The sequence below is a fragment of the Drosophila santomea genome, chromosome 3R, assembly GCF_016746245.2.
Source record: "Drosophila santomea strain STO CAGO 1482 chromosome 3R, Prin_Dsan_1.1, whole genome shotgun sequence".
In the NCBI taxonomy this organism is placed as follows: domain Eukaryota; kingdom Metazoa; phylum Arthropoda; class Insecta; order Diptera; family Drosophilidae; genus Drosophila; species Drosophila santomea.
In genome coordinates this window covers 3,431,426-3,444,754 of record NC_053019.2, presented here as the reverse complement: position 1 = coordinate 3,444,754, position 13,329 = coordinate 3,431,426, and the positions used below count along the sequence as shown (strand labels likewise).

At 46.1% G+C, this 13,329-nt stretch overlaps 3 protein-coding genes across 4 annotated transcripts; 2 read left to right on the top strand and 1 right to left on the bottom strand.

The window, feature by feature from the left end:
- Positions 1-50: 50 nt before the first annotated feature.
- Positions 51-1,990, top strand: LOC120453184 (CDP-diacylglycerol--glycerol-3-phosphate 3-phosphatidyltransferase, mitochondrial). The gene is made up of 2 exons (XM_039637747.1): positions 51-1,326; positions 1,389-1,990. The coding sequence occupies exons 1-2, from the start codon at positions 262-264 to the stop codon at positions 1,806-1,808; spliced, it is 1,485 nt and encodes a 494-aa protein (XP_039493681.1). The 5' UTR covers positions 51-261; the 3' UTR covers positions 1,809-1,990.
- Positions 1,991-2,340: 350 nt separating this feature from the next.
- LOC120451319 (mitogen-activated protein kinase kinase kinase 4) lies at positions 2,341-12,879 on the top strand. Of its 2 annotated transcripts, none has more exons than XM_039634889.2 (7): positions 2,341-2,974; positions 7,241-7,441; positions 7,806-8,587; positions 8,645-9,158; positions 9,215-11,930; positions 12,305-12,484; positions 12,553-12,879. In XM_039634889.2, the coding sequence occupies exons 1-7, from the start codon at positions 2,745-2,747 to the stop codon at positions 12,637-12,639; spliced, it is 4,710 nt and encodes a 1,569-aa protein (XP_039490823.1). In that variant the 5' UTR covers positions 2,341-2,744; the 3' UTR covers positions 12,640-12,879. The 2 variants fall into 2 exon arrangements, with proteins under 2 accessions (XP_039490823.1, XP_039490824.1); XM_039634890.2 differs by lacking the exon at positions 2,341-2,974 and adding an exon at positions 5,857-6,573.
- A 35-nt stretch (positions 12,880-12,914) lies between these two features.
- LOC120453665 lies at positions 12,915-13,207 on the bottom strand. Its single transcript, XM_044006401.1, has 2 exons — positions 13,201-13,207; positions 12,915-13,123 (listed from the first exon to the last, which is right to left on the bottom strand). Exons 1-2 carry the CDS (start codon positions 13,205-13,207, stop codon positions 12,915-12,917), a joined length of 216 nt encoding a protein of 71 aa, XP_043862336.1.
- Positions 13,208-13,329: the final 122 nt, after the last annotated feature.

The following is a 13,329-nucleotide window of genomic DNA, read 5'->3' as shown; positions in this document are numbered from 1 at the left end:
TGTTTGAATTGCGATTATTTCCGATAGCTTTTATTTCTTATCGAATCCAAGCTCGCTTTGCAACACTTCCATTCTACCAGAAATTTATTTACGTGCTGAAATTCCGAGTTTTTTTTTGTGATAAAACAGCCGTTGATGAATGAAAGTGTGTTTCGGATACCGCCAAACCGACAGTGAGCAATGCGCCATTCTTTGTCATCACCAAACCGCCGCCCAGAGTGAGAAGCCGCTTGCCAATCCGCCAGAGAAATCCCCGCCAAGATGATGCTATACCTTCGCCGCCTTTTCAGCCAGGAGCTCTCTCCGGCTGCTCAGGGCGACTTTCTAGGCTGCCTGCAGCAGGCGCCCAGTCTCCTGGCCACCGGCTTCCCTGGAGCACCTGCACTGGAGAGCCTAAGTTGGTTACACAACCTAGCGCCATGCTTCCCGCTGCGAGGCGACCAAATTAAGGTCATCCACGAGCCAAAGCACTTCTACGAAACGTTGGTGCAGCGCATCGGCCAGGCCAAACGCCGTATAGTGCTGGCCAGTTTGTACCTGGGCACCGGGCAACTGGAGAACGCCATGGTTCAGACGTTGCGTCACAGCCTGGAGCAACAGTCTGGGCTGAGGCTCAACGTGCTCCTGGACTTTACACGCGGTACGCGGGGAACCTTCAACTCCAAGACCATGTTGCTGCCACTGGTACGCGACTTTGGCAGCCAGGTGCAGCTCTCTCTGTACCACACGCCTGATCTGCGCGGTATGACAAAGCGCCTTGCTCCGCCACGGTGGAATGAGCTTCTCGGACTACAGCACATGAAGGTCTACCTCTTCGACGATGCCGTGATCATTTCAGGCGCCAATCTGTCGAATGACTACTTTACCAACCGGCAGGATCGATACATACTCATTGAGGACAAGCCGCTGGCGGATTTTTATGCGCAGTTCATTGAACGCGTGCAGGAGTTTAGTTTGCAAGTGGCACCAGATGCCAGCGAGGGACTGCACCGAAACTGGCGAATACTGCCGTACGAGGGCACCAAGGAGCAGTTTATCCAGCTTGCCCGGAAGCGTATCTCCGACTTGGTACAGGAAACATTTCAACGGCAGGCGCGAACTAAGGAGCAGAATCCGCAGGCGGACGCGTGGGTTTTTCCGCTGCTTGAGATGGGCCAGATAGGCATCCACCACGACAGCGTGGTGACCAAGCAGTTGCTCTCCAACTGCGTGTCTGGATCACGGCTAAAACTGGCCACTGGGTACTTCAACTTAACGCAGGAATACATGGACACGCTCACGCACAAGTGCCTAGCCCAGTGCAGCATCCTGATGGCTCATCCAAATGTAGGTGCCTATGCCTAATTAATTAGTTGACCAATAGTACCATGATTTGATTTATTTTCTAGGCAAATGGCTTTCAGGGTGCCAAAGGACCTGCGGGCGGAATTCCGGCTGCCTACACTTTGATAGCCAAGAGTTTCTACGAGAGCCTGGTTCGCCGGAAGCAAAACCACCGCGTCAACTTCTTCGAGTACGAGAAGCCGGGCTGGACGTATCATGCTAAAGGATTGTGGTACTACCTGCCCGAGACGCGACTGCCCATCCTCACGCTCATCGGCTCCTCGAACTTTGGGGAGCGATCGGTGAACCGCGATCTGGAGACGCAGGTGTGCCTGGTGACGGCTAACAAGGATCTGAGCCAGCGTCTGCAGGCGGAAGCTGACCGGCTATACGATCTGTCACAGACGGCGGAGCGGGAAATTGTCCAACGTCCCGTTCCGCGATGGGTCCAGGCCGTCGTCCGCATATTCAGGAATTTCTTCTAGACTCTTCGATGTAATAGTTTAATTTTTTTCGTTCTTTGTTAAGGCCCATATCCCAAGTAGTAACATTAGTTTTATAATTCGTGTTTAATCTTTGCCCTGGGCAACTGTTTCTATTGCTGGTAATTGTTGCTTTTGTACACAGCCTAAAGTTTGTTAAATAATAAAGAGAATATTATACGGAATCAAGGGTATGCAGAAGAAAAACGACCACACTGTGTTCTTATCACCAGGGGGATCAAAAGTTCAGATTCAACCGCATGTCTTATAAAATGTATATGTGGTTTCATTCATTTTAAATAATTTAAATCAAAATAACTGGTTTAAAAAATAAGCTTTTGATAATAATATTAATGATCTTAGGCTACCAACTTCTATTGTTTTTAGTCTTTAGCAAAATGTTTTACAAATTTTGAATCAAACATCAAAAATAGAGATAAACAGTTTCTGATACAAACGCAAAAGTGAATAAATTTAAATTCAAAATCTTAAATCCCGCCCACCTGTTACTAGTGATCGGCGTTCTATACGATGGTTTAACGTCTTTTATCGCAGTACTGCCACCTCTAAAGCTCTCTCTCTCTCTATCTCTTCTCTCTTAAAAATGCCGGGAGACCTGAGTGGCTCGAAAACTTTAGTTAGCTGATTTTTTTTGGCCCGGTAAGACGTAGGACACGGTGCTTACCTGTGTTCCAAGTTCGCGAGTTTGGGAGCGCGTTAAACGTTATGTGTTTGCTCGCCGTGAAAGTTAAATTAAAATAAATCTGATTATCGCCAGGCAAAACAAAAAAAAAAGCAGCGCGTGCTTACTAAAGTGCAAGAGTGTATTGGTGCTGGAGTGAGATAGTGTTGGTGCACTGGCGGCTGGCTGAGCATGTGTGTGTGAGCAGCCAATTCCAAGAATATAACAAAAGCAAAAAACAACAGAGTTTTGCAAAAATGTCAAACAGGCGAAGAGTGCGAACAATTGATTATCTGGCGCTGCAGCAGAGTTTGCGTTTGCAAAAGACACCGGCAACAACAAACGCAGAGGACCAGTTGGCTAAGGCGGGGGAGGAGGAGAACGGTAATGGGCATCATAGTACCGTTACAGCTGAAACACCACCCCCACCACCCATTCCGCCCATACGATTACGACGCGAGCAGAGCGTCGAGGAGGATGTTGCAAGGTGAGCCGAGCACTTCGGTGATTTTCGAATTTCTGGGCTTTTCCCAACACAAACAGAAACAAGAAAGTCTGCATTGGCACGTAACAGCCGCTCTCTTTCCCATTTCCTCTGCCCCTACCCCTTCCTCTTGCGCTATCTGTCGCGGCTCTGCTCTCAAAGCCCTGTTTGTGGTTTTCCGTCTCAGTTGCTCTTGCTCTTCGTTCTCGCTGTGCATTTCACCAGTTTTAATTGTTTAAACGTAAACAACGTGTTTTTGGGCCACGTTATCTTGTTGTTGCTTGGGGTGGCTCAACGAACCCCAGAATTTAGCGAGCTGCAAGACAGGCACATAAATTGAACAGCAACAAATTGCGAATTCTGCCTGAAATTGAACACTTTGTGTGCAGCGCAATTAAAATTCTGCATAGGTGCACTGCGAAAAATCGTTTATATTTGTGTGATAGGTTTTTAAAACATAAATTCAAATGCTTATCGTGCAACGAAGGATCACGTAATATTTTTCAAAAAACCATATTAATAATAACTTTATTTCGGAAAGATATCTTCGAGACTAAGCGCTCTTTTATGTATCAAAAAAGATTGTTTTCACACTTACTAAAGAGCACTCTTAAATATTTTGTAAACTGATTTTAATGTGTTGATATATTTTCAATGGAAAATCCCTAATAGACAGTTGTTAAATCGGATATACATTATAAAAACTAAGTGTCTTTATTATATACTCTCTGCGTCGTTTTTCGGAGTATTTCTGCATTTATCATAGCCATATTTGTATGGGTGGGGCCGCCTCAAGTCTTCCAAGATATTTGCTGATAACGCTGACGGTGGCCTGATAACACATACACATTCTCACCTTGAGGGAATTACGGATACCTTTTCCGCTGTTTTTTTGTTGCGTCTTTTGCGCGGAGGCTTATTCGTAATACACTTAATTTTTGATTTGACTCTCATTGGATGGGTGAGTGTTCATGGGGGTTTCGCAGGAAATCACGAATGTCGTATGTTAGCAGGAAATTTGCGGCAAACATCAATTTTCGTTTGGCACCTGTTTCTATGGAAACTAAATGAAATTAGGCGAGATTTATGTGTCTGCTGCTTGCTAACTTTTGTGTTAGTCTCTCTATATTTTAATACCTGTTAATTGATAAGTTGACTGGCTAGCTGGAAAAGTAGGTAGGTATACGAATAAGAAAATGTTAGTTATACTGTAAAACAACATAGGTTAACACACCATGCGATCCTTTTGAACTGTTCCAATCTTTACAGGGTAATCGATGGTTCAAACATCTGTAAGCATGGTGCTCATTTGACTTTATCTCTCATTTAATGCCAATCTTGTTCTTCTTCAGTTCGTATACCTGTTTTAGGGGCAGGGAAGAAGAAGAGACGGGGTGGATGCTATTGGAAGTTAAAACGCGTTTAATACGTGCGTTTGCCCACTCTGCTTTGTAACCTCTTTCGTTATTCTGTTTTCAAATCGAATTCGCTTTCTTCTCAAATCTCCGTCCATAATGTTTTGTGGTTGTCACCTGGCTAACTGAATGGAATTCCAATGACTGAAGGTCTCTGGCCTAACTGTAGTTGGCCGAGAGAACGAGAGAGATAGAGAGAGAGCGAGCTAGATCGCGCTCTTGCAACATTTATATTTGTACTTGAACTTGCAGGTTACCTCTCTCTGTCCCTCTCTTTTTTCTGCTTCACTCCCTCTCGCTCTGGCCAGTCTGGCATGAGTACAATCAAATCAGTTGGTTATAATTTTGGGTTTTCGTGTGTTTGATAAGCATAATTATGGCGTCTACATTGTACACATATATCAGAAAACATTTCCGCATGGTGTACACGCATACGCCCACGCACACACTCACACAAGGACGCAAACACACATACACGTGCTCGAATTTTCTAATATGTTTTTAAATGCAATGTTTACTGAAGAGAACAGCATAAACATGAGATGCGGAAATTGTGTATGATTTGTTGCTTCCATTTATTTAAATTAAAAACCACTCAAAGTCTTACTTTGAAATAATGTACATATTATTAAACGTAATTGATTTGAGTACTTTTCTTAATTTCCTTTCCTTAAATTAGACAAATCTGGCGTTATCTTCTGCCAAGGAAGAAACATACTCAAGAAACAGAAAAATAAAACTAAAATCTCTGGTTTTATATTTAGATTTGTTTACAATAACAAATTTTGATTGCGTGTCTAATTGGCAACGTCTTTTTTCAATTCACTTTGTTTAGCACGAACTCGTCCTATCAGTCAATCGGGTAAATTGATCGGTTAGTCATTGAATGTCCAATGCCTCATCAATAGGGACCACGGTGCGAATGTGCAACTTTTATGTATATCTATAAATATGAAGTATACGCACTGCTGGTCACGTGACAGTAGATTTTCATATAGCGCCAATGAAGTTTATTGACTAAATTCGAATTTTTTTGTTGTTGTGCTTCTTTGGAGAAAAAATACATACACTGAATGTATAGCTTAAGTAAACACATTGCCTATTAGCTAATAAGCGCGTACATAATAAAATGCCATAAATTAATAATAAATATACGCGCGGTTAAGACAATTGCGAACCACAAACAAACGCAATGCGGTCCACAAACGATCTGATACCCCTTTGCGTTCCACAACAACACTTAACACTCGCCACTTGTCTCTTTTTTGTGCTCTTAAATTCGAATCGCTCTTGTCAAATCATTTGTATCTTCTTCTTGTATCTGTAAATGAGTAACCGAACTTTTTAATAGCTAAACCGACATCTCCGATTTGAAGTGGCCACCCACTAGTTGCTCTCCGCTGAGGGATGCGTCGGTCGGGCGCTCACCGCTCGCGCTTTTCAGTTCGCCGCGATTGGCAGTGAATAGCAGTCCACTTTGGGGGCGACACCGCTGCGTTGCTTGCGCTACATAGAGATCCGTATACTATACGCATTGGCGAGTATATGGAGAATATTCTTGTTAAAAGTGCTAATAAATGTACTGGCTGCCGCGGCAAGTGCTGCGCGTTATGAAATTCGAAAGGGTTCGGTGCGAGGCGTGCGAACTACTGCCGCCTGTTTGTTATTCGTCGTGATAAAGCAACCGGAAAACTATACACTACTGCGGTGGGAGATAATGCATAGCCCACCCCACCAGTGAGATCCATCGATCGCGTACCGCGAACCGGGTACCGGGGATCTTTCATCCGGCCAAGTCCAGTCCAGTCATCGTTCGCTGGCTCGCGTCTAAAGTTCTCTCCAGCTTCACCAGCTTATAATTTTGAGCTGTTGCTTTTTATTTGCTCTCGGCTCGTTCCGCCGATGTTTTTGTTCCTAGAGTAGGTTGTGTATGGTGCGGTGCAATTAGATGTGCATAAATCTGGCTCGGGCACCCACCGGAGACTCTGAAAGTAACAATAGCCCTCGATTGCGGCGATTAAGCACAGTTTAAAACAGCGGCATTATCAACCAACCAGTTGAGAGCAAAGACGAGGATTGCACTCCACGGTTCTCTCTCGTCTGGCTGTGACTCGCTGATTACTGCCGGTTTTGGACTCGGCAGACAGAGATTCCCTGGGAGGAAGGCTGCAAAATGCGTCGAAAGAAGTGAGTGAACCGCGCCAATGACGAAAAGGCTGATGAAAAGTGTGGCGCGATTTGCACAACAATCATACGAGTAATTGCCAGCCAATTTTTGACTTTTTTTTTGGTTTGGAATAAATCAAACCTCTGCTCAAATTAGGGCATAATCGCAGGCGTGACAAGCGACTGTCTGCAACACCGGCAGCAGTCAGATAAGATAGGGATGTCCTGCCCGAACCTCACCGCTTTCACTCCCTTGGATACACCGCGAAGTTTTCATGAGGAAAAGTTTAGAAATTATTTTAAAAGCGCGAGATTCAAAATGATTTAGGAAAATCTGTAAATACCTTCTTGTTTTATCTGCTCAATTCTCAGAGTACTTATATAGTTATCAAAGCTCAAGGCTTTATAAAGAACTACAATAAATATATGTAATATTGCTACAACATGAAAATGATATTTATTAACTTAGAATCGCAGATGTAAAAAATAATGAGTGAAAAATTCGTTGTTCAATATTAAAGTTATTTTCTGAGTGCATTATATTTATCTGGGTTATCGGCGATTAGGCGGCACTTGTCCCCCGATACAATTAGCGAAACAATTAGGAAAAGCCCTTAGATTAGTGCAAATATAGTATTAGCCATGACATACATTCAACCTCATCATCAACCCTTTTCGGATCTTACAGAGTGGAGTACCGTGTGAAGCAGACGCCTTCGCGTCCAGTGCAGATGGCTCGGAGTCGAATCGGAGCTCTGGAAGAGGACATGCCCCCAGAGGATGAGTTGGCGGCGCACTATGAGGCGTTCGGCACCACTCCGCCACGTACGAGGCTCAAAATCAAGAACCGGGACTGGGAACGCAAACAAAAAGTGGTCAATGTGACGGCGTGAGTATCCAAAAACAATACAAGCGGGGTGCTCCATATGGATAACATATACACGGCACCAGAGTGGACGCGATAAGGGTTTGCGTCTGTGCTAAGTACGTGATCGGGACTAGTGACGAACGCAGACCTACAAAATGACCATATGCTACCATATGTCGCAATTGATATTGCCATGGGTTTGGCTGATGTCATTTTCGTAACCGCTGTTATTTGAAAATTATAAAAATTTCAAATAATCTTTAAATATTTCTTGTTCATATACAATTAAATATATTCCAAGAAATGTCCTGACTTTTGGGTAAAAATTGGGTTTAAATGTAGATTTTAAATATCTTAGAAAGCTATTTTAAAATCTTTTTCTCAGTTCCGCAGACTTACCAGCCAGTGTGGGTGGCACCCCCAAAAAGACCAGGACGGCCAGATCCCGCGTCCTGCGACGCAACACTATGGATTGCGCCCTGCTCAACGAGATGTTTGTCAACGATGAGAACAAGCGGACGGACAAGCGGTTGCAGTCTCTCCTTCGCGACTCGGAACGGGAGATGAAGAACTCGTTGGCCACAACGGCGGTGGCTCCTCCACGAGGAAATAGCTTCCACGAGACAGCTCATCCACTAGAGTCTCTGGACCAGATCATGCCGCTCAATTCGGAGGCGATGGCGCCGATTCCAATGCGAATCGCTTCCAAGGTGGTGGAGAGCTGCAATCGCTATCGCTGCGTTTCGTCACGTCCCATTGGCTATCGGTCCTCGGCGCCGCCGTTGGCTTTTGCTGCTCAACTTCCCGCTGGAATGTTAAGGAGTGATGGAAGAGCAACTGCTGGGTTGGGGAAAAGAAAGGACTTCCACGAGACGTTTGCCAATCTAATTAAGCTCGGTAGTGTAGACCGACAGGACGCGAAACTGTCACAGGAGGAGCATACCTGGCAGACTGAGCTGAAGGATCTTATCTGGCTGGAGCTGCAGGCCTGGCAAGCAGACAGAACTGTGGAGCAGCAGGACAAGTACCTTTTCGAAGCGCGACAGGGAGTCTCCGATCTGCTCACCCACATTATAAACTACAAGTTCCAGCCGCGTTATCGCCGCGAGCCGAGTCTGATCAGTCTGGATAGTGGCATTCATTCCGACAGCAACTCTAATGCCAGCTGTAAGTCAAACCATTCTTCAAAACTAAACTTTTGTTCATTATTTAAATCTATTCTAGCTCCACTGCCCAACAAGATGTGCCAAGGTTGTATGTCGCTATACTGCAAGGATTGCATGGATCATCAAGAGCTGGCGCTGCGAGAAGTAGAGGGTATGCTGACGCGCCTGGAAGCTGCAGAGGCACTATACCCTTCCTCACAGGCCATGGGAGCCCTGCATCCCATTTACAAATCACAGAGCTTTGTAGGTCGCATCAAGTCCATGTGCTTATGGTATAACATTACCAAGCAAAATAAGTTGAAGCTCAGTATTCTGGGAAAAATTCTGGCAAGACTGCAGGATGAGAAGTTCTCTTGGCCGGTATGCACTTCGTCCTACATCGCCTCCGACAGCGGTAGTTCATCAGCATCAGGTGTAGAAAACGATGACTCGGCTGTCAACTCAATGGATTCATCCAAGCCACCCAGTGTGGCCGGATCAGCCTCACGGAAGGGTGTCACACCGTGCCACAAAGTGCAATTCATGCTAAACGACGCAACCCACGTTCCAGGCGAAACATCAAGTAGTAATGAGTAAGTAGATACAGTACAAAAACGAAGAACAAGATATAACTTACATTTTTCCTTAGATCCACGTCCACGGAGATAAGCCAGTGGTCCAGTGAGTGCTCTCACGGCCATTTGCGCAAGGGATCCATGCACGACATTAACATTTTCAGTGTCGAGCCATTGGGTACATGCAGTCACAATGGAACAGGAGAGCAGTCTACTGGGCTGTATCGCAAGTTTATAGAAAATGTGCTCAAAAGTCGAGGACTGGCCAAGTCGCTGGCTTTTCTACACAAGCTGCACAACGTGGCATTGTACAAGGCGCACATTGCTCTAGAAAAACCCGGAGCTGAAGACTTAGATTATGAGTCAGATGCAGAGTCCATTGAAGAAGACGTACCAAGGCTAGATCCCCAAATCAGTCGCGAACAGGTTGTGGAGCTGCGCACCTACGGCTACTGGAGCGAGGAAGCCCAATCGATAAATCTGCCCTCGTACATTCCCACCTTTGTATTTCTGAGCGGAATTCCGTTGCAGTTCATGCATGAGTTTCTGCGCATGCGTCTCGAAACGAGACCCATTCGGCCCAATCCACTGAGCCTGGAACAGTTGATGAAGGAGCTTAGGGAGGGCTTGACACTCGCCTTGACCCATCGAGAGCGATACCAGCGGCACATAACCACGGCGCTGGTGGAGAATGAGGCGGAACTGGGCAGTTACATTAGCATTTTAAACCACTATGATGCTACGGTGCGAAAAACTTTCGAGCTGTACCTGGAGTACATCGATCAACTAGTGCTGGTTGCCGTTCCGGAGGGCAACCAGAAGTCCGTCCTTGAGAAGGAGTGGATGTTTACCAAACTTATCAGTCCCATGATAAATGGCATGCACACGTTAGCATCTCAAAAGTTCTGTGGCATAATCAGCAAGCTGTTGCGTAGCATTTCCGAACGCCTGGTAAAGCGCACCGTTGAGCTAGATCAACAGATCGATGGCACAGCCGACACTGACGACAACGAGGAGGTTAAATGGCAATTGCTGACCATTTGCCGAGAGACTCAATCGCTGCTCACAGTCGAACGAGAGCGCTCTATTAAGGTGCTCTTCTTTGCCAAAACCTTCTGTCGCGACGTAGAGACGACGGATTTTCATCGCGAGCACTACGAACATGACGTGGCTAACCAGCAGCATGACTTCATCTGTTCGGACGTAAAGGCGGCGTTCAAGCTGTTGCAGCAGGACGTTTTGCAGGTGCGCAACAAGTTGACGGCAATAATTGAAGGCGTGCAAAAACGGTGCTGTTTGAGCAACATGCGAGATTTGGATGAACAGGACAAACAGGCTGTTCTATCGCGCACTCGGGAGATTTTGCATCAGGGATACAAATTTGGGTTCGAGTATCACAAGGATGTCATTCGGTTGTTCGAGCAGAAGATTATGGACCAAAAGGACAGCGGTGCTCACACGGTTGATCTAGCTTTAGGAATTATCGCTTACGCTAAGATGTGGATGCATTTCGTAATGGAGCGCTGCGAGCGTGGGCGAGGAGTGCGTCCCCGTTGGGCCTTCCAGGGTCTGGAGTTTTTGATTCTTGCCTGTGATCCGCAAATCACCCAACACTTGGACGATGACGAGTTTGAGTCTCTTAAGCATCAGATGGACCGCTGTATATCGCACGTGGTTGGTATCACCTCAGAACCCGAAAAGGTCGCCAAGAAAAAGGCGTCGCCTCGCACTCGCAAGACTTCTTCGCCGGCCACTTCGCGTTCACGGACACCAACACGGACTCCAATGTCCGCTGGCATGGTTCTTAATCCGAATACACCGCCACTGCAATCACCACCGTACAACAAGTTACTGCATCCGCAGTTCAGCTTAAAGGAGGATCTATCAGGAAACTCGTTCAGTTCCGTTGACAGTTCAGACTATGTTGATACTCCGTGTCAAAGGAGTCCCAACGGCGAGCTGCGTCTTATGGTGCCCCAGACGCCTCCCACTCCAGCATCTCCTGGAAAGAGAAGCCTAGAAAGCACACCGCTGGCCTTGCGGCAGGAACGAGTTAGAGATGCCGTTAACCGTTTGGATATGGATCTAGAGGACGGGCTGCGCGAACGGAGGTTGATTGGACAGGTCAAATCACTTAATTCCAGCGACAAGGTGCATATAAGGGCACGTAGCGTTCATTTCCGCTGGCATCGTGGTATTAAGATCGGCCAGGGACGATTCGGCAAGGTGTACACGGCGGTGAACAATAATACGGGAGAGCTAATGGCCATGAAAGAGATCGCAATCCAGCCGGGAGAGACGCGAGCGCTCAAGAACGTGGCCGAAGAGCTAAAGATCCTGGAAGGAATAAAGCACAAAAACCTGGTGCGCTACTATGGCATCGAGGTGCACCGAGAAGAGCTGCTTATTTTCATGGAGCTGTGCTCTGAGGGCACCCTGGAGTCGCTGGTGGAGCTGACTGGCAATCTGCCGGAGGCACTAACGCGCCGATTCACCGCCCAGCTGTTGTCGGGCGTGTCTGAGCTCCACAAGCATGGTATTGTGCATCGCGACATTAAGACTGCTAACATATTCCTTGTGGACGGCAGCAACAGCCTGAAACTAGGCGATTTCGGATCAGCAGTCAAGATCCAGGCGCACACCACTGTGCCCGGCGAGCTGCAGGGCTACGTCGGCACGCAGGCTTATATGGCGCCGGAGGTGTTCACAAAGACCAACAGCGATGGCCATGGCAGGGCCGCAGATATCTGGTCGGTGGGCTGTGTGGTTGTCGAGATGGCCTCGGGCAAGGTGAGTGCTTCACATTCTAGATAAGCGTTCCGTACAAAGGGCCGGTGTGTACAGTCCATTTCTCAATGTTGGACTACTTTTGCTTTGCTTTAGAAGGTATAGTTTCATAAGTATCCATTTTATTATGCATTATGGCGGAGTTTTTTGACATTGCCTTAATATAAAATACATTTTTGAATGAATGCATTTTACGAATACAGTACTCTTTGCCAGTATTAAATCAACTTAAACTAGTTTGGTTTTAATATGTAGCCTGTGTCTCAATGATATTATTATATCTCCAAATATTCTGAAAACAATATAACATTAAACTGCTAAATTAATAATATTAAATGAATTATTTAATAATATTAAATATTTTTGGTTTTCTACAGCGTCCCTGGGCCCAGTTTGATTCCAACTTCCAGATCATGTTCAAGGTGGGCATGGGCGAGAAGCCGCAGGCGCCGGAAAGCCTTTCCCAGGAGGGTCACGACTTCATCGATCATTGTCTGCAGCACGATCCCAAGAATCGTTTAACGGCAGTGGAACTGTTGGAGCACAATTTTTGCAAGGTACGCAGGCCTGTAATTAGCCCGCTTCCAAATGTTGTTAATTTGCTGATTTTCGTTTCCATGTGCAGTACGGTCGAGACGAGTGCAGCAGCGAGCAGTTGCAGATGCAGGTGCGTGGCTCCTTTCGGCGAAACGTGGCGACCAGCAGCAGCTAAGCGCAACCTAGTGCCTACTTAACTAGCCCCTGATTGTTTGGTTCACCCCTACATATGATGCATATGTACATCGGTGTGCATTTTGTTTAGTGTCTAATTTATGTGAATGCCGATTATTTGACTGGCCACGTCTGGTTTTAAGTTTGACAATATATAACCCGTATAAAATAATCAAAAGTCTTTCGTACCGTACCCAAAATCATTGCACACAAGTGAAAATTACACGTATTTTAATATATCTGCGATTAAGTTTTTAATTCATCAATTGATTATGACTATCCGTAAATTGGGTAGATAGTCGAAATTAAGGGCGTAGCATTTGTGGTTTCAGCCGATGGGGGTCCGGGGAACCCAGTGCCAGTCGTTCCGTCGACGGGAGAGCCAGTTGGCGGAGTTGGCTCCGGGGTGGCAAGACTGGAGAAAGCCGAGACCCACGAGGAGCACAGCATGAAGACCAGACAGAGGCTAAACAGCAGGTTGAAGTCTGCAACGAATTGAGTGGGTTACTCGAATGGTCCACTCACGTATTGTTTTGGCGGCTAGTCCTTTTACGATACTTACATTTCATGATGATGGCGTGTTAAAGACTGTTGAACTGCCCAGAATGCCCAGGGCCTTTTATTGAGAACCAATTGGTCATGGGGATAAATTCGTATAGTTAATTAATTTTCCAAAACACTGTTTATCTGG

What these genes read in the sequence shown, in the direction of transcription:
- LOC120453184 (XM_039637747.1), top strand. Translation starts at nt 262, where the DNA reads ATGATGCTATACCTTCGCCGCCTTTTCAGCCAGGAGCTCTCTCCGGCT. An exon ending in TCCTGATGGCTCATCCAAAT is followed by an intron (nt 1,327 to 1,388) that starts GTAGGTGCCTAT and finishes TTTATTTTCTAG; the next exon opens with GCAAATGGCTTTCAGGGTGC.
- LOC120451319 (XM_039634889.2), top strand. Translation starts at nt 2,745, where the DNA reads ATGTCAAACAGGCGAAGAGTGCGAACAATTGATTATCTGGCGCTGCAG. An exon ending in GAAACATCAAGTAGTAATGA is followed by an intron (nt 9,159 to 9,214) that starts GTAAGTAGATAC and finishes ATTTTTCCTTAG; the next exon opens with ATCCACGTCCACGGAGATAA. An exon ending in TGGAGCACAATTTTTGCAAG is followed by an intron (nt 12,485 to 12,552) that starts GTACGCAGGCCT and finishes TTCCATGTGCAG; the next exon opens with TACGGTCGAGACGAGTGCAG.